Here is a 21,598-nt window from a genome sequence, read left to right as displayed (position 1 = left end):
TGCGATCTGCCCAGATCCAAAAACTTTTCAGATATTGGCTTGATCGGGCTTGATCGGGATGATTGCCGTAGAGTCGCAGCTCTGTGTGAACGGGGGTTACACTCGTTGACATTTGATCGAATTTCTATTCCATGTGTATTTCAATAATAAATGATGCAATGTAAATTTCAGACGCTTGTAATATAACGTCGAGAATGCCACGCATTACTAAAAGTTCAAGGTTTTCTGAGACTGTACTAAATAGTGCCAAAACAAACACCGTTTCTCCTTTTTCTTTATGCACATGTGATTAAAAAGGACTATGGTCAATATAAAAGTATTACTGGGTATTATAAATTTTTTGCTAATGTGCTTGCATTTTTTACCTGTCAAGTGATTTATGTGTAAAGTGAGTTGTATTGAGCTGTATTTGCACTAAAGAAAGTAATGCATTATATCAGATTTATCTACAGAAAGTGTACGAAGATACATTATAATACACTGTACATGTCGATGCCTATTGTGTTTTACCTGTTTGTTCTGAGTTTAAATAATGATGATGAAGTTAAATAAAAGAAAGATATACCAACGATTTTTTTTATTAGTTAACAATAGTGACTTCCATTTATTCGAAATATCCGCATGAACTTGAAATAAAAGACACAACAGAGTCTGTCAGATTTGTTACATACTGACTAAAGATGATAAGGCTCAACTAACAACTAAAATGACAAACGAGACGACTCTAGCTTTTCCATCGTCATTCCCATATTTACGAGTGTGAAATATCCCGCTATCTTCTGCATATAGGGGATGCATAGTCAACTTGATCCCATCTCTGGAATCCCAAGGGGTTCGTGTTTTGTGCCCTTTCCGATTTACATTGTTTATAGGTTGTGTTTGAGGTCGATCACGGTTCATTAACTAGTATTTTTACTTTCTTTATAGTTTTCTTGAAATTATATTGATGAACTTACTCAACATATCAATGCTCGCATCTAGTCTATGTCAAACCTCAAGTTAAAAGACGTCAACAACGATGTACTTAGAATGATAGAAGAAAACTTCATATTATCCATGTCTGTAGCCTCATTGTGATGTCACTTTAGCGCGTTACTCCAATTTTATTTTCATGTGTAAGTATATTACACAAAAATGGCATTCCTACTGAATGAATTTAATGGATATTACGCACAGTATTTATATTTCTTCTGAAAAAAATGTTTTGTTTGTTTGTTTGTTGTTTAATGTCCCTCTCGATAATTTGAAAGAAAATGAAAGCCGTTGTAAGGAAATAATTCATTAGGACACTTACTATAATTTGAATCGTGAAACCACTGCAGAAAACGATTTTCTATTTCAAATAGTGAATGTGTCTAGTTGCTGATCGCCCATTAAATATTTCCTCTTAAACAGTTTAATAAATAACCAACTTTGTTAAATAAACATCTTCCTTAACCTTCTTTTTTGCTTGTTTTTAAAAATATATAAAGTTGCATATATTTAATAGTATGTTATATATGTAATAAAATGGGGTTAAAACCTCGAAATTTAACCAAAAATACAGTGTTAAAAAAAATGTTACACTGGTATTTGAACAGGCTAATGAGTCTGTTTATTTATTATTTATTCCATGCCATAAAAATCAAGTTATATAAATTTTACTTTTTTACTTTTCAAATTTTATTTTACGATTTTAATTTAAAAATAATGATGTGCTAAATCCTTACCAACTATTTTTTCATAACTAATTCTTTATTTGCGCATTAAGCACTGTCTCGTTAAAAAACAAGGAAGTTTATTAATTATTCATATTTTAGTCTATTGTCAAGTCAAGGAGGTAAGGACAACATTCAATGGTTGAAATATTTTAGCTTTGGTTTACTTTTGAGATATCTTATATAATTAAGTGATAGACATGTACAACAGTACCAACTAAATCAAATTTAAGAAAATGAGTAAACTTAAGCTTGTTTTATTGCACATTATTATATGTCGCTTACTGATCATTGAATCATTGATTGGTTTTACTTTCTCTTTGACAAGAGCCGCTAAACTATCAAAATATCATGTTGTATTTAATATTCATTCATCAGATAAAATAAATTACGCCAAAATTCAATTTTATTTAATATATTTACTACCACCATTCATTAATTCAGAAACCGCAACATGACATTTCGAATACTAGTAAATGAAAGGCTCAAAGACTGTAAGAGTAGGTGAAGAGGGTATTTGGACGACAATGGTGATGACCCAGTTTTAACATACAAAGCATATTTACTCTAATTGTCAAAAAAAGATTTTGTAGTAAATATTTGTAGTGTAGAACTTACATGATAAATATCTGCTAGTGTCTTTAGAAAGATAATCAAGTCATCATGCAGAAATTCACATTTACATCAAAGCTCAATCGCTCTTAGGGTCCTCCCATAATTTGCATGTTTTAGCAAATGCCTTTTTTGTCAATATTCACAATATTTCATTAGAACTGACAATCATTTTATCCCGTGTTCTAGTTATCTCTATTAATTATTTAATTCAATAAATATACACTCTTTGAAGCATTTTTCCCTTCTAATATTGAAATAAAATATGATAGTTATATTTATCTACGAGGAAAAAAATTCCAGTTATATTAAATAATTTAAAAATATTAAATAATTGATTGATTGATTGTTTAACGTACCTCTGGCGAAATTTTAACTCATATGGAGACGCCACCACTTGCCGGTGGAGCTGCAAATTTTGCCCTATCCTCGGCACTTACAGCCATTATTCAGTGAGGGATCGTTTTCGTGCCAGCACCTACTGCGACACAGGACCTCTGTTTATACGGGCTCATCCGAAGGACCGGTCTCCACGCCGAACAGAAAGGATACGAATCCGCGACGTAAGGATCAACTCCTTACTTCGCGACTCTAGAGCAGACGCTGTAACCACTGCTCCATGTGGGTGACTTACAAATCATTAAGTAGATCGATACATTAGCCTGTACTTACCAGTGCTAATACACTCCCATTCATCATATAGGCTATACATTACAATAGCTCTTGGGCACATGTTGTAATTACATCACTTTTTTACAAATTCGCCTCTCTTATTTTTTGAAGAGTAAATTTACTCACTGTACAAAGATTGAAGAATTATTTCTGCTTTTAAGTAAATATACATTAATTATTAACAAGTGATCTATCAATCAGCTTTCGTTTACATTACTAACAGTACATAAAAAGTAAATATATATTATTTTATTATATACCTTTTGTGTATCACTCAATACATAATTAATGGATTCAGAAAACCGCAGTGCGGTGATCCGGAAAGTTCATTGCATAAAATCAACAGTAAAATTGAGTGATACACTTTAGGTATATAATAAAGAGAAATATTTTCTCTTATTGGAATAGTGTTCCCAATATGATCAATAAAGCTCTAGATACACAAGAAGTACTATGGGCACTGAGCTCACTAATTATAAACCCGAACAACCCCCCCCCCCCCCCCCCGCCCGCAACACTTCTATGAATATAATGACAAAATCCATGTTTTGCTCTTGGACACCCTACTTAGAGTCAGATCAACAAGAAAATAGGTTGTGCACAATGGCACTATGTAAAAAAAAATCTGTGAAAGTAACATTAAATTCTTTTAAGAATCGCAGTGTCCATGTTTAACATGGGAAACCCAAAATGTGTGTCGGGTCAAAATGTAAAATAAGAGGAGCACAATGGCACTATGTAACAAAGATTAATTGAAAGCCTTGTTAAATTTCATTCGATGGTTTAAGAGGAGTCACGGATAAAAGATGGGTACCTCAAAGCTTAACCGATGGACGGACGGACATTCCGATCACTATATCCCCTCCACTTTTTAAGCGGGGGTATTATAAGACTTTTCGATTTTTCGATCGCATTTTCATCATAAAATAAACAACAGTCCCTCCCTAAAATCAGAACCCCTGACCCAGGGGCCATGAACTTTGATGCAACCCCCGACCCCCCCCCCCCCCCCGCGCTTGGGTATTACTAGTATTTAGTAAGCTAAATGCTCACAGTAACTCTAATATAACTCCTGGATTAGGCACCTGTCTATCTATCATGATGTTTTATATGAATTTCATGGCTATAGGTTAAGGGTTTTCGTTTTATGCGTTCGTTTTCAACCCTAAGACTAAACATACATTACAGCATTATTGTCAAATAATAGCATTTAAGTAATCATGTGTTTTATGGTACCAAAAATTTTGTTTTCTTAAAATCAAAACATATCATATGTAATGTGTATTTGGCGTCTATCGGGGAATTCGTCAAACCTGTGTATATTAACCAATCAGAAGCGTGTATTTTCTTGTGTCTGAGAATAGCGCCACTTCACTGATTTAGAGGGAAAACAAACACACGTTCAATTTTTCTACTTAAGAAATCACCCACCCACCTTCCCCAGCTTTCACCATCTGTCAAACATCAAACATTTATGTTTATGGTAAAACAATGCTTGATTATTTAATGTTATCTTCTTTTCTTAAAACACAACAGTGGGTTGTGTGGGGGGCTTCTGTTTTTATTTTTGAACGCCAACTTTTTGCTTGTAATGTATATATGTTTTACAATTTTTTCTGTTATTTCTTACATTATTTTGACATGTAACACGGGAGATCATTATACAACTTTACTTGTTTATGTAAAAGAATATTTGTATAAGGTTTTTTGATCTCCCCATTTATTGTATTCTTTAATACTCATTGTCATTTTCAATAAATGACAATTCACACAAATATGGAGTTGTGATTTTTATCCAGGAAGAAAGTTGAAGGTTATTTAGATCTCAATAATATGTAAACAAGCAGGTATTACATAAACATGATTTTGTAGTTATTGAATTGAACTCATATATAATGAATTGCAGTAAGAGTTTAAAACTTGTACATACTTTATAACGTTTAAAACTATGCCACTGCAATTTTAATGTCGCTTCATCACTCATTTACCAATTAATTTCCTGACGAAATTGGCTGCGTTCAACAGGTACAGAGAAGAAGCGGAAATATATATACATGTATTTACCTTAAAGGAAAGAGAGAGTGAAAAGGGGAAATCATATTAAACAATTTGACTAAAATATTATTTATTAATAAGAAGAGTACAATTTTTTTTTTATTTTTAGATGCAGAAGCGGAACACTATACGGGTTAATTTTACAATAATCTGGCTGTATTTTTACGTACATACAGGGAATTCGCAGGAACGTAAGACTTTGAGTTTATTAATATTTTATTTTATCTTTTTTTAATCAGTTTAAAAAATCAAATTCACTACACTGTTTGTTCAGAAAAATAGCAAATGGCAAAAGCAATGCCCAAAGTAAACTGACTTGATTCCTTGCCGTCATGGACGGATTTCATCGTCGCTACATACATGTGCAGAATACTTATATTTCAAGTCATATAATTAAGCAAATAAAAACAGAATATCCGGAAAATATTTTCAATTATTCCATCAATAAATTAATTTTATGCTTGTAAACCTATTTCAGCATGCAGTTCACCTGATCCCAACATTGCTGGAACTGTGTACGAGTCCAATTTTTCTTCTTTTGACCCAAACTCCCCACTCTATAGGACAGACACAACGATAGAAGGAATAAATCAGGGAACTAATCAGAACTCGGGAGTCAACATAACGTTTGTCAGATCACCACTCACTCCTGCTGATATTAATTTAAATAATCTGTTTGAATTGATAAGTTATCCAGTATCAGGATCACAATTTGGAACTAGGACTTTTATTCGATTAAAGTCAGCAATTGACAGAGATGTAAGCTTTAAAGATTCCGATTTTCACCAAATTATTCCTTTTATTTTAAGTTCGACCAATTAATTTATAGTATAACTTAGCTTCTCGGTATATATACAATTGCTTTTTTGTCATGAAATTCGGACTTTTGGAAATAGATATGTACGGTCAAACAAAAGCACAAACAAAAGATGCGAAGAATTGTGCAAGTTATGAAAGTTGTTATGTTAATAATCGGTAAAGATGAAGATTCACTTGATGATTAGATAGTTGGCTCTGAAAATTTTCAAAAAAATATTAAGTTGTATTTTAATCTTCCCATAATCTTTATTGATATAAATATATACAACTGCTGTTAAATGGACCCAATAGACAAACATGAGCTCACTGTCTATAAAGTCAATTTAAAAAAGTGTGCATCTTAATTATCTTGAGAGAAAAATCTTTATGACCCCCTAAAAATTTTATAATGAATTAAATTCGGAATAACAAATTCGACAATTTTTTATATCAAATTTAAAAATTATTTCCATAGGTCCTAAATGGGCTTCCGTACTATTTCATGTAAGTTGCAGATTGAATGTTGATCGCTATTGCGATTAAAAAACGTTTTGTAAATTTTGCAATTGGTTCTTTGCATGAATAACTAGAGATGAGATAAATCGTTTTCACAGCAGTGTTTCTTGAAACATGTGTAAGTGAACACCTTTCTCTGTTGAATTCTTTCCATATAGTTATCTTTTAGTTTCATATTTTAAATTGGCATTTAGGTTATATTATTCACGCAAAAGGTAAAGCAACTAGATACTAGCTAGAAAAGAAATTATAAAAATGTACATCAATCATGAACATGAAAATGCTAATATAATTGAAAATTCATCATACCGGGGGTATATTTTGTTGCTTTTTGGTTAGAAGCAATATCTATATTACATGAATATGCATTTAGATAATATTTATGATATTGTTCTGTCCTAATTATAATGTTTTTAAAGATGGTTTCATATACGATTGACCATTGACCTATACACAATTATTTCATTGTTGCATTGCAAGATTTTGTAAATAACTTGTCTTACTATACTATTTAGTTATATTATACTTTCATGTAAATTAGTTGAATCTGATTGGTCGAGAAACATTTGCTAAAAAACACGATTACCCGCTGAATAATGAAGCCACGCCCTCCAGCGTAGCAACAGTCAACATTGCTTGACGACGGGTGGTTTTCCAAAAAATAGCGACTGCGCAGAATTTATGCACGCACGGTTCACTGTTATATGTATTTGTATAAAACATTCAGTATAATATAATAAATATTGCATGTAGTTGAGTGTAACATTGAAAATTTTCACCCCTCGAAAACCATTGTCAACCTCGGCTGCGCCTCCGTTGACAATGGTTTTCTTGGGGTGAAAATTTTCAATGTTACACTCAACTACATGCAATATTTATATAATACCTCCCGCTTGAAAAGTGAAAGGTAATATAGTGATCGGGATATCCGTCCGTCCGTCTGTTTCGCTTAAGGGTTAGAAACCTCTTATCCACAACTCCTCTTAAACCACTGAATGAAATCTCACAGATTCTTTGTTACATGATGCCAAAGTGATATCCCATTTTACTTTGTGATCGGAAAAATACTTTGGGTTTCTCAAAGCAAAACATTGACATTGCCATTTTATAATATTGAATGGTATCCATCTCTTATCCGCAACTCCTCCTTTACCACTGAATAAAATTTAATGATAATTTCAGAGATTCTTTTTTTTACGCGTTTGCCATTGTGCACCTCTTATTTTACTTTTTTCGGCTGACACTTATTTCGGGTCCCCTAGAACAGAACATAGACTTTACGATTATAACAATATGGGAGGTAGGGGTATCATTTTCAGAGCTCAGTGCTCACAGTACCTCTAGTCTTAATAGTTTTTCCTTTCTTTTTTCTTATCTTATTTATACAGGGAAGTTCCTATATAGCTAGTGATGATCTTGATACTGTAGAATTTCAATTATCTTGTCGTTCTTTGGTAAGTACATTACATCTATATAACCTCAATATTTGGCTGTTCTTCAGTAACATTTTTATTTAGCAGTAAGAAACATCGCTAATTTTGCATCTCGATAAAAGACAAGAGGCCCACGGGCCTTATAGGTCACCTGAGCATTATGCAACAATTTTCCAGTTATTGAATTTGATTCATGTTTTAAGCCAGATGCTATATGACATTCACAATTTTGAAAGAGGCACCATTGATCATCATAACAATACACTTAGCAGTTGCTTAGCTTTTACTGAATACCCATATGTAGGGTAGGGGAACAAAAATGCATTCCAACTAACCAGTAGTGCCCCTAACACTGTGACATAAACCCCTGACCCTAGGTCCACACATTGCACAAATTTCAAAAAGGCACCCTTAATATAAAAAAATAAATGTTTTATAAATACAAAAGAGCAGATTTCAAACAAAAAATTCATTTTCAGTATATAAGTAGAGCCCCCACCCCACCCCTGACCCTGGGGCTTTGAAATTCACAATTCTGCAAGATTAGGGCCCTTGCTCATCATAACTATAAAGGTAGTTCATCTGCTTTATACCCAGAGACAAAGAAAAAAAAATTCAAAGATTTAATGTATTTTCATTATATAATCAATTGAGCCCCGCCCCCCTAACACCAGAACCCCTGACCCTGGGGCCATAAAATTCATAATTTTAAAAGAGGCATTCTTGCTCATCATAACTATGCACTTAGTTGGTTTATTTAATACCTAGGAGCAGAGTAGAAGATTTTCAAAGAATTCATGTATTTTCGCTATATAATCAATAGAGCCCCCCCCCCTAACACCAGAACCCTTGACCCTGGGGCCATAAAATTCACAATTTTGGTAGAGGCACTCATGCTCATCATAACTATGCACTTAGTTAGTATATTTAATACCCAGGGGCAGAGAAGAAGATTTTCAAAGAAATCATGTATTTTCACTATATAATCAATAGAGCCCCGTCCTAATGACAGAACCCCTGACCCTGGGGCCATAAAATTCACAATTTTGGTAGAGGCACTCATGCTCATCATAACTATGCACTTAGTTAGTTTATTTAATACCCAGGGGCAGAGAAGAAGATTTTCAAAGAAATCATGTATTTTCACTATATATAATCAATAGAGCCCTGCCCTAGCACCAGAACCCCTGACCCTGGGGCCATAAAATTCACAATTTTGGCAGAGGCACTCATGCTCATCATAACTATGTACTTAGTTGGTTTATTTAATACCCAGGAGTAGAGAAAAAGATTTCCAAAGAAATAATGCATTTTCACTATATACTTATTTAGCCTCGCCCTAGCACTAGAACCCCTGAACCCAGGGCCATGAATTTCACAATTTTGGTAAAGGACTCAATGCTGATTACAATCATGCAAACAGTTTGACTGCTTGATGTCCAGGAGTAAAAAAGAAGATTTTTAAAGATTGCATTAATTTTAGTGGTTTTGGCCCCACCCCTCAGGCCCCAGGGGGGCAGGGATCATGAAATTCACAATTTTTGTTCCCCTTCACCCATAGATGCTTTGTGCCAAATTTGGTTGAAATTGGTTCAGTGGTTGCAGAGAAGAAGCTGAAAATGTTCAAATGTTAACGGACGACGAACGACGGACGACGGACGACGACGGACGAACACGGATAGCAATAGGTCACCTGAGTTTACTCAGGTGACCTAAAAAATCGGCAAGATATAACTACAAAATTATAGTCTGAATTTTTTCTATAAATAAAAATATATGTATACATTTTCATGAAAATCACTAAACTATTTCAATGAAATCTCATTTTTAGAAAGACCCAACCCAGACAAAGTTTTTCCTGATGCAGTTGGAGATTCGAGATATAAATGATAATGCACCTATATTTGGAAATGCTCCTTATTCTGCTTCAGTCGATGAGGTTTGTCAAAATCCATCATGAAATTTGCACTACAGCCTTATTAGTATTGTATACTAGTACCGTATAAGTAGAATTTTAGCGAGGATTTAATTTTGGCATTTTTAGCGAGGGTTCTGACATCGCTAAAATTTTATATCGCTAAAAATTATTTGTTATAGCTTCTTTAGTAAGCATTTAAAAATCGCTAATATTACTTCTCGCTAAAAATAAAATACGAGATTTTAGGTTGAAATCGCTAAATTTGCGTCTCGCTAAAATTTCCACTTATACGGTATCAAAATGCAACGTATATGAGACTAGTTTATTTACAGATTTAATTCAGCTTTGTAATAAAACAAAATGTCAAATTATGCGAAGTTTATTAATAATTTGATTATTGAATTAAATAAAATTTTCGAAAGTTAAACGTAGATACATGTAGGTGCTAAACACATTTTATATCTGAGTACTTCATTAAAGACCCAATCCAATTAACTGAAAATAAAAAGAACATGAACCTGGTATGAAGTTGAGGAATGAAAAATTCTAAAACCATATTTAAGTCAGCACCAGTTGGAACAACAGTGTATTCTGGGATAACAGCTACAGATCTGGATGCAGGAAGCAACAAAGAAATAGAGTATGCCATAGTACCCGGAGATGGAAGTATTGTGAGTGCTCATACATGTATTTTACTTACTTATTATGTTAATTTTTTTTTTAATCTTGAGGAAACATGAAGTGCTAGACAAATTTTCATAAGTTTAACTAAATTTTATGGACATGCAAATAAAAATGCTTTTGTGTAATGCCAAAAATCATATTCTGTTTATATGTGCTTTGGTTTTTGGAAGGATTGATTTCAATAGAAAAGTAAAAACATTAAATGTAATAAGACTTTTTAAAAGTGATAGTTATGATAATTGAGTAGGATTTGTCTGGGGGTTTTCAGACTGATGGTTCAGCCAGATTTGCACTTCCTATCACTTTAAGAGGAGAAATAGTTGTCAGCAATTCTTTAGACTTTGAATCTGTTCGGTCATATACCTTCACCATATCTGCGACAGTGAGTATCACATTTCAGAATAAAGAATAAAGTTAAACATGTACAGATGGAAATAGAAAAAAATGCTTGAGTCTTCCTATATTCTTTTTTTGCATTTTCTTTCATTATAACTTAAATATTATCATGTAATTTATATTAATCAATAGATTCAATACATATGTAACAAAAACCCCTATTTTTCAATATCACATCTCAAATGCAGTGCAGTAACTTTAAGGAGTAAAAAGAATTTGCCATAGTTAAAAGAATTTTTGTGACATATTTTATCCATAATAATCTTCTTGACTGTACTAAACATGACAGTTATGTATAGCACTTTTGATGTAAATTCAATTTAGAGGCTTTTTTACCAATATTCAGGACAAAGCCAGCAATGTTGCAGACAGAAAACAGACTACCACCACCATCACAATAACTGTAAATGATGTGGATGATTTAGGACCTAAATTTGTGTATTCCTTCTGTTTTAATGTCAACAATGTTTGTTTTAACCCAATTTATACGTCAAGTATCACATCTGGATCAACAGTTAGTTTCTTTTTGCACAATTGATATTTATAGCAGTATCTTATAAATATGCATGGTAGTAAACTTTTGATATTGTTCTTCAAAGGTCAACTAGATACTAGTATTATATTCATGTAATCTGAAATATAACGTTACTTCTCACCCAGTAGTAAATAACATAGGATTTCAATTGATGAATAAAGAATATAAAAATTAAAGCAATTACAACTGCCAAACAACGCGGTCTTACTTTGTTTTATTGGATTACATCAAATATAACATCCTTCAGGCTGGTGCTCTAGTATTTAGTCCGGTACCCGTGGATTCTGGAAATCCCAAAGCAACAGTGGACATCATTGCAGAGGACAGGGACACTCTTAATGCTTCAATCACCTTTACAATACGACAAAGTAAGGACACGTCAACATTCGTTTGATGAATACTAGTAGTAGTTTGTTTTACTTAACATATTTTATTAACGATATGTCAAAGGGATTGGATGGTACCTATGTAATCTTAAAACAAATGCTCTTTCCAGTTAGCACTGCTCTTGTCAGTATTATTTGGCAGTTAAATTCGTTGTAACTAATTTATAAATTGCATTCAACAACACAGAGTTATCCAGCTAGTAGAAGTTTTGTCATTTCTTTCATTTTATGTTGAAATAAGTGGACAGATAAAATCATAATTGAAATTAAGAGTCTGTGTACATGTTTATAACATTGATTTACTGCGTTTACTAACACTTTTATTTTATTAGGTTTGCTTATCATTTTAATTTTTATTTGCATCTAGTATAAAATAACTCATTAAAAAACAATTTCTTATCTGTCATTCGTATTTCCTCTGATTTCCACTCTTATAATTCAGAGGTCTGTGTTCGCTGTGCTCCTAAATGGATTTTTGAGCTTGAATAGTTTCTTTATCACCATATTTCATTTTATCATACAGCTTTACCATCTGGGTACCAGAACAGATTCCAAGTCACCACTCAACAAGTTTCTGGCTCAGCAAACCAATATCGAGCCCTTGTTAACCAAACAGGAGCAATAAATTTGTCCCAGGTTTCTGAGCTGGAACTTTTCATTGAGGTTTGTTTGGACTGTTTCACTTTCTCTCTCTTCTTTGTACAGATTTCAATGATTAAAAATATTTGATTACTTTTTACATTGCAGTTTACTGGTTTTCTCTTGTAAACAGGCTAAAGAGAATGTAGCTCACCGATATTCTGACAGAGCTACAATAAAGTTGTTCTTGGCTGCAGCCAACACCGGTAACCAAACTTCTGATGACTGCAACAACAATTCCCCACTATTTTCTGCTCCTGTATACTTTGTAAACATTTTGGAGGGAAATTATACTGAGTACCACCAACGCATTCTGATGGTAAATCACATTTATTATGTCTTTTAGTTTAATTAAGACTTCATGAAGCTAAAGTAATAGAATTTTCAGCATTTATTTATGATATACATATATATGTATATCCTCAATTCTATGTACTAGTATTCAGATTTCAGCCACTGACGATGATTTGGATGACATTGAGTACGATATTCAGAGTATTTCAAACAACGGCGACAGTGTGTTCTCTCTGGAATCAAATAGTGAAAATAAGGCCGTCATTACATGTGGTGGTTACATTGTTAAGGGACAGTCGTTCGGCATTGTAGTACGTGCAACTGATCGTGTATTACCAATATCAAGGAGGAGGTAATACATTATTTTCATCATTTTAAAATTCAAGCCTTTAAAACAAGACCTGGGTCTAAATTACCGGCATAATTACAGGGAAATTATTATTTTCACACTGGATTGTCTATGGATATTTCCGTTTACAACATTTTTTGAAAGATGCCAATGCCTATACTGTTGTAGTAGTTGACATCCACCAATCTCATAAGAAAATGAATTGTCAATATTGCAGAAGTTCCTCAGTCCAAATTGAAGTAAAGGTTGGTCCTTCTGGAGCGCAGTTAATTCCTAGCAAAGCAGTATCTATTCGAATTTCTTATTCAGTGATGACATTAATAGTAAGTATTGGAACACTTACAGTTTAATAGCTTTGCTTTTTAAATCTTTTACCTAGAAATACTCTCTCTCTCTCTCTCAATTATTTGATTTTTTATCTATAATAATAGGGAGGCGCCGTGGATTTCATTTTCCTAACAGTGCATGTAATGTCTTTCTTTTTTTTTAAATTTTGTCATGGAATAAGGAAAACCTTTTATATGTAAAATTATATATATCATACACATGTACATGTAATTCTAAGTCTCCCTTTTTTTCTTCCATTTATTGAGATCAGCTGTACATTTATTGGCATTTTTCTTTCAGTTCTTCAGGTTCTTGGCGTTTTTCTGACTTGGAAAAAATATAGACATTATACCTGCAAAAAAGTCAATCTTTGACATGTTTCATGTATGGAACTCGTTCAATAAAGATTATGAAATGTTCACTTACAGGTTGTATATTTTAACAGTTATATTCTCCCTCACTTTGTTCGTCCGAATATAAATTAATTATGTTCTGAGCATACGGAAAGAAAGAGTCTAGATTTCTATAATCTCGTTGTCTACAGAAAAGTGACATGTTACAGTGTATACCAAGTACTCAGTGATGGGCCATTCGTGGGAATTCTTGCTTTCATTGCCAAATAAAATAACCATGTAAATTAAAGTGGTTGTATAGAAACTGCTTGTCCCTGTTGTGAATTTGAAGCCCAATGGACCAACATTCTTCTATAAATTGAACCCTGAGTTTTGCCAACTTAAAAAGCCATACAATGGATACATTTTCGTTTGTAGACAACAGTAAAAGATTTGTTGTCAAGATTTTCCCTGATGGAATAGAAATTCCGTTCAGTTCGATGCCTAGTAAAAGAAAAGTTCATAATCAAAATATCAAAGGTTTTACTGGTTTTACAGAAAATTGTGAAAAAGAAAAAAAATAGGAGATGGGATCTTCAAATACCGGTATGTTTCTGATATAAACTTAACATTTCTTCATATTTTGTATGATCTGTTGTTTCTAGACCCTTTTGTGATTAAAAAATATAGCTTTAAGTAACTGCATCAATTCTTTGCTTGGAATTTGAAGTTAAAGAAACAAAGGAAACGGGTTGTTTGAGAATATCTTTCTTCCAAAAAATGTGGAGGTAAAAAAAAAAAACACTTAAGAATTGCAATATTAAATAGCCATTATTTTTATAACTTGATTCATAATAAATATAATTTATTTCCATTTGACTTTTGTTTGTTATGTCTTGTTTACCTCTGCCCGTTTTCTCTGATCTAAAAAATCATCAGAGAAAGGACAAGATGCCATAAAGAAGAGAACACCCTCTGTCGACCAGTCACAACAACGTGTCCCTTGTCATGATCGGGAAAACGAAACAAACATTGCGCTGATCTCCCCTAGATACATGTATGCTGTTAAAATGTGGGTGGTATTGTAGGATAGGTGGATGAAACAGGAATTTCAACATCTTTGTTTAAATCAAGCATTCTCTGAATTAAATGGTCTTGAACTTGTCTGCAGACATTGCAGATAGAAAAAAAAACATAAAAGAAGGGGGAGCGGGTCGTTGACTTTTAATTAAAGCTTCATGCGCGCGATATATAACGCGCCTACAAAAAATTGGAGAGTGAGTCCTTAAATGGAAATGAGGAATCCATTTTTTTCACTAAACAAATTTTATTTTATACATTACCACATGACTACGATTTAAAACTAGAGGTTCTGTGAGCAATGAGCTCACTAAATGATACCCCCGCCTCCCGTATGAATATAATGGCAGTGTCCGGGTTTTTCCTCTCTATTTTACGGTAATGTGTAAAGAGGAATAACTCGCGGTGCCCCATGTTATTCACAAGCCTCCACACTTCACATCATAGGAATATAATGGCAGTGTCATGTTTTGCTATGGGAAACCCAAAATATGTGTCGGATGAAAAAGTAAATTCTCTGAAAGTCTCATAAATTTCATTCAGTGGTATTTATAAGAGGAGATGCGGATAAGAGATGGGTTCCTCAAAGCGTAACAGACGGACGGACGGATGCACATCCCGATTACTAGGCCTATGTACCCTTCCGCATTTCAAGCGGGGGAAGGAGGGGTTCAACAATAATAAATTCTTCAATGAGCAAAAATATCAAAGTACTCAGTACTTATAGAACCGAGTACAGTCAGCCGGGCTTATTTTGGGTACAACCATTTGATTCTGGGTGGGGCCCAAAACTCCAATCGGCAATCCTCGGCTGACTCCGCTCCGCGTGCGAGGCACGAGTCATCCGAGGAACTCCGAGTGCCAAAACTCCGTCACTACCTTAACTCCGTGACTTTCGGAAAACTCCGCGCCGTTTGTAAATGAATGCACGCACGTCATTTTTAGTGCTGAAAAGCCGCTCAAAATGCGTCAAAAACAATATTAGCAAAAATACCTTTCTTTTTATAAATACAATATGTATCATTTTTATGCGAAATCGGGATGTTTTCCGCTTATGGTGACAGTGTTTTGGTACTTTGGGATACATTTAAAATAACTCTGCAAATTCAAAGGAGGGGGTCCAGACCACTTTCAGACGGGGCACATTTTTCAACATTTTACTGTTTGAAATGATCGCCCAAAGCTGGTTGCCCCCTCCCACGTTGCTATATAATAAAAATCAAAATAATGTGATAATGTATTTTGAAGTTGAACAAGGCCGCCTACAAAGGCAGTTTATCTGCTTCCGCAATTTATCCGGAAGTTACGTTGTCGTCTGTTTGTTTATTGCTTCAGCAGACATGGCATGGCAGTGGCTGCTTAACAATTTTGCAAGATTTTCAATCTTAAAAAAAAAATGACAAAACGAACAACAAAATCAGCAGTAATTAATTCCTAATAACATGATTTTTTGTATACAGAAAATACAGATTATTAAATAACTTATTGTGTAATAGAGAAATGTTGAAGAAATGGAAAATTGTTGAAATGAAATGTGTGCTTTTTGTAAAGATGTAAAAGAAAACAATGAACATCTTATTTTAAAATGTCAAAATGTTTCTTATATATGGGATGTTGTTCAGCAAGTTTTGAAATTTGATTTATTACACACTTAGTAATAAATACAGGTTTTTTGCATATGCGATATGGCTGACGTCACAATAGCCGTATCAGCCCTGCAGGGCTGATAACCTATATCAGCCCCGCAAATCCATATCAGCCCTGCAGGGCTGATACGGCTATTGTGATGTCAATATCACACCCTTAGTAAATTAAACCACAAAAACAGTACTTGTGATCGTATACAATTTTTGGTGGGTTCATATTCTCTTAATTTTAACTTTTTGAAAATAAGGTTAATCTTAATTTACAAATACATGTAATAGATTATTTTCAAATTACGGATCGAGTGCATTGAAATAGAAGTAGAAACAAACCCAAATCCCCCAGACAATAGATCATGTATATTTCTGTAAATACTGCAGAAAATCCATATGATTATTTACTTATTTTCTTCTCAACTTAATGTGTTCTGTATTTTATTACTAAGTATGTAATAAATATAATAATACATACCCTTTTCCACATCACATCCTGTATCAGAAATTGCTTCCTTCGGCCCTCTGGCTGATATTGGTTTTATCGGGCTGATTTTAATATAATGTGGAAAAGGGTATGTATTATTCTCTATATATCATGGGGAAATATTGTTATTGGATTTTATTATGAAAAAAAATGAAAAGATATTATTTTTGAATAGCATAATATCCTTGATTGCATGTAAAATTTACAAATACAAAATGTACTGTATATTTTTCACAAAGAAGAAAAGCCTCAAGAAATATGTTATCATATGAAGAGTATATTGAATATTTTTAGTGAAGTATATAAGAAAATTAACCATATGAAATATTATAATGTTTTAAAATGTATTAAAGAGAAACTATATATTTTTAAACCCATTGTAGAATAAGCCTGTTATTCTACAAATCTCTTCTGGGAAAAAATAAATAGACTGTGTTTGAGCTGGAGGTGAAAATAAGGTTTTATACAATATATGCCCAGATATATAAGGGTACCTATATACAAGTATACATATGATAATCAGCTGTATTTTTTATGACTTTTTTCCATTGAATTTTGATAAAACCTATACAATCATACATAAGATAATCAGCTGTATTTGTTAATGACTTTTCTTCATTTTGATATTTTGTGATAAATTATTCCATATGATTTTTACATGACAAATAGAAAGAATGTAATTGTTCAACTTACCAAATCAAATGCACTGTGTGTAACATGTATATTTTGTTTTGTTTTTCTAAATAAAATGTTAAAAAAAAAAAAAAAAAAAAAAAAAAACACGATTTTTTGTATAGCAAAAAATAAAAAGATCTCTTTAACTTCATTATAAATAAAATTTGATTTTTATTGCTTGCAGGCTTTACAATTTGTTATTATTCTTTTCCCCTTTCTTGTTTGAAGAAGGAAATGGAATCAGCCGAGGTTTGCCGAAAGCTCTCGGCGAGTCAAAGTTTACGGAGATGACCGAGCGACAACCGTGGTAGGGCTAATGCCAGTAAAAAGCTAATGTAGAAATACAAAATCAAGAAATTCAAAAGAATTATACGGCCTGATAGGTGTAGATCAGTTTACAGTTTAAGATTGTTGCTAAAGACGGGAAGCTTTTTAAAAAAGCTCTACTTGTAATGTATTTTGATGTTGAACAAGGCCGCCTAAAAAGGCAGTTTATCTACTTCCGCAATTTATCCGGAAGTTACGTTGTCGTCTGTTTGTTTATTGCTTCAGCAGACATGGCATGGCAGTGGCTGCTGGGACCAAATGGAATCTTTAGGCTTATACAACTTTTTTCGATTTAGATTCTCTGGAGAGGCAGTAGAAATGGATAATCAAGTACATGTACGGCAAATACTGGTATGATAAATATCTCTCAAAGTATCAGACTTAAGTATGTTTTATGAAGGCAGACCCTGCACCACTCAGGGTCTCTCCTTCGCACAGGGTCTTGAGACCAGGTGTAGCGATAAATTAGGGAAGGAGTAGAACCGAATTCATTTTTAGCTCTAGAAGATACTGGTCAGCGTCCAAAGCTTTTGGGATAAAATGAGTGTCTGTTGTCTATTTTGATCTGAGTATCAATTTCCTCTATATATTGGTCTGCTAAAAGTGAGGATCAAAAGTGAGGGGGGGGTCTATAAGGGTTTATGGCCTTGGAGCCCCATCCCAAATAATTTTGCCGATATATAGAATACTATAGAACGTTTACCTACTGTATGCTTGTGCCCCTCAATAGTGATGACTTTTTTATTGCACAAATTTTGGTCAGTTTCATATAACTTGGCACACATATTCGTAGACTACACTGAAATTGCTTCCTACACTGACATAAATAATTCACTCTGATAAGTTTTGGTCTGATTTCAATATACAACTAGACAGCAGTCTAACTGTTACTAAAAATATAAATTTCTTTGAAATACTTTCAAAATGGTACTCCTTTTACTATTGGTCTGATTTCTGTTTTCAATGCATCTTGTCACTTAAGTAGACTACATTAAAAAACATAAATCTTTTTATCAATTTTTATTTCAATGAATGATTGTGCTGTGTCTACTAAAACAGGAAGCTACATATGTGATATACTTTTAAAATGCTACTCCTCTTACAGATTTGGTGTGATTTTAAATCATTATTCTTTTTATTGCTGTTTCAAGTCCAGCTGCTACTTTCCTCTTCATTTGTTATAAGTACAAACCAGTTGAGCTACAGCTTGTCTCGAAAGAGACTTCTGGTTAATTTTTTTCACCATGCTTTTACACAGGAATAAATGTTGATAAGATGACTATTTTGGGGGGTTTGGTGTCAATCTAGTAACAAGTTAACTGAACAATACATGTATATGTTAAAAGGTCCGCTGTAACACTTAAGCATGAGAAAGAGCGGACATACAAGTTTCATATGGGTTTAGTCTCTCTCTCTCTCTCTCTCTCTCTCTCTCTCTCTCTCTCTCTCTCTCTCTCTTCTATTTTGGAGAGCAATGAAAACACAACTTAATCTTGTATAAATATGCTCAAAACTTCCTTTTAAAGATGTATTATTTCATTCACTGTAATAAATTCCCATTAACTGCAATTTAAAAAATTGTGCTAAAATTTTTTTAATAATTTCCAATATATTTATTTACTGTTTTAGAGTGCTCACCTTGTACTTTTAATAGAGGGTTACGCCTAAAATTTCTTGTAACAGCTCCACTGCTGAAAGACAACATTTCAGAATACATGTACCTTGTATAATACGATACACTTCTTTAAGTATTCTTTCGTCTGAACCTTTTTTTTTAATTTTTTAAAACTTGAAACATAATGAATATAATTTATTTCCAGTGGACTTTTGTTCGTTTGTATGTCTTATTTACCTCTGTCCGTTTTATTTTTTTACCCTAGCACTTAATCTTACATTTCATGTGTGTTACTGATATTTCTTATCAGTTAATATGTATATCAAGTATATGAATAAATTTAATACATGATGTACCTTAAGTTGACCATTTGATATACATATTTATAGAAATATATATATATATATTTTTTTTGTAATAACCATAAATTGTGAATACCACACATCTCAAAATACATGTATTTGGATGAGATACGTTTAATGTTTCCTAAAGTATTTTATAATGTTTTCTGCATGTACATGTGTATACTATACATTATATACCACATATTGCAACATACATGTATTATTGTGTGTTTACGTTTCCTCAGATGTTTCTCCTAAAGTAATATTTAGATAATATTTCTGCATATACCTGTGTATATCTGTATCTGATTAGAAATTTTACTCTCTTGTGACATGTTCTCCTTTCAATGTAATCAAAAATACTTTGCATATTCCCCCATCCCCCCAACAATACCCTGACAATACTAACCAATCGTACAGTAGAATCATGTTTACCAGCATTTAAACAACAATTACACGTGGGGACAAAGCAAGTTGAACCTAGAATGATGATAGTGGTAATTAATCTTATCCTTTAATTGCCCTTTCAATTTCTTTTTAATTTTCCTTTCGAAATAAAATGGTAAATTATAACAAATATATTTTTCATTCAATTCATGTAATTCTAGAAATGTTTCATAGATAACATGTATGTAGCTATAGTTTTACTTGACTGGACATTTTTTTAATACATTTTTTAAATTCTTTTCATATTCTTTTAAATATTTAAAGAAAATTTTTGCTTTAAAAATTAAATATTTTTCCAAAGGGTTTAACAAGTTATCAAGTACACATTTCCCGGCACACCCACCTGAACAAAATGAGGTAGGGAACAAATATATTTTTATTTTGCAAAATCTAAATGTTATAATAATTTTCTATGGAAAAATCTAGCTATATTTAAATTGACTCATGTTTTTTAAATTTTGTAGATTTTGTTTATTTTTATTTTTATGTTTATTTTGTTTATACATGTATTCGGGATACTTTTAACTGTTAACTCGGGGATACGTTTCTGCTTCAAATGTTTCTCCTAAAGTTTTTTCAAATTTTTTTTTTTTTCTGCAATATTTCTGCATATACCTGTGTATATCTGTATCAATTAGAAACACCCTCTTGTGACATTTCTCCTTTAATGTAATATTGTGCGTTCCCCCTCCCCCCGAATTCTGCTGGCCTGAAGTTCTCGACAGTAGAATATTATTTTCCAAAGGGTTGATAGAAGACAAGTGGTAATTAATGATTATCCTTTAATTCCCCTTTCATTTTCTTTTTAATGATTCACCTTTCGAAATTAAAATGGTAAATTAAGTCAACAAATATATTTTTCATTCAATTCATGTAATTCTAGAAATGTTTATAGATAACATGTATGTAGCTATAGTTTTACTTGACTGGACATTTTTTTAATACATTTTTTAAATTCTTTTCATATTCTTTTAAATATTTAAAGAAAATTTTTGTTTAAAAATTAAATATTTATTGTGAATAGTACCCGATATTTTCATTTTGTACATGTGCTTGTTATCAAGTACACATTATACGGGTTATGCACACCCTGAACAAAATGAGGTAGGGATGCTGCCGAGCTGACTTTTTATTTTGCAAAATCTAAATGTTCTAATAATTATTGTATTTAAAAATCTAGGCCTTTACATAAGTCAACAGTATGTATACGATGTTGTAGATTTTGTTTATTTCAAAGCAAAGTCACACAGCTGGAGATTGGTCACTATATAACTTGACCAGGTGTCATTTTACTTTTATATTTTTACTTAGTTACAATCTCTCTACATACTCGGGCTCCTGCC

General features: G+C 32.7%; 1 protein-coding gene across 1 annotated transcript; it reads left to right on the top strand.

Annotated features, from left to right (window-relative positions):
• Window positions 1-1,769: 1,769 nt before the first annotated feature.
• LOC134232650 (cadherin-99C-like) lies at window positions 1,770-14,517 on the top strand. Its single transcript, XM_062714635.1, has 14 exons — window positions 1,770-1,819; window positions 5,146-5,227; window positions 5,515-5,795; window positions 7,739-7,804; window positions 9,615-9,722; window positions 10,265-10,372; window positions 10,633-10,767; window positions 11,128-11,295; window positions 11,564-11,684; window positions 12,226-12,365; window positions 12,475-12,660; window positions 12,788-12,987; window positions 13,202-13,307; window positions 13,612-14,517. The coding sequence occupies exons 2-14, from the start codon at window positions 5,146-5,148 to the stop codon at window positions 13,636-13,638; spliced, it is 1,728 nt and encodes a 575-aa protein (XP_062570619.1). The 5' UTR covers window positions 1,770-1,819; the 3' UTR covers window positions 13,639-14,517.
• Window positions 14,518-21,598: the final 7,081 nt, after the last annotated feature.

Source organism: Saccostrea cucullata, unplaced genomic scaffold (assembly GCF_032062105.1).
Source record: "Saccostrea cucullata isolate Sc308-1 unplaced genomic scaffold, CSIRO_AGI_Scuc_v1 ctg15985, whole genome shotgun sequence".
NCBI classification, from domain to species: domain Eukaryota; kingdom Metazoa; phylum Mollusca; class Bivalvia; order Ostreida; family Ostreidae; genus Saccostrea; species Saccostrea cuccullata.
This window is presented reverse-complemented; position numbering and strand designations above follow the sequence as displayed.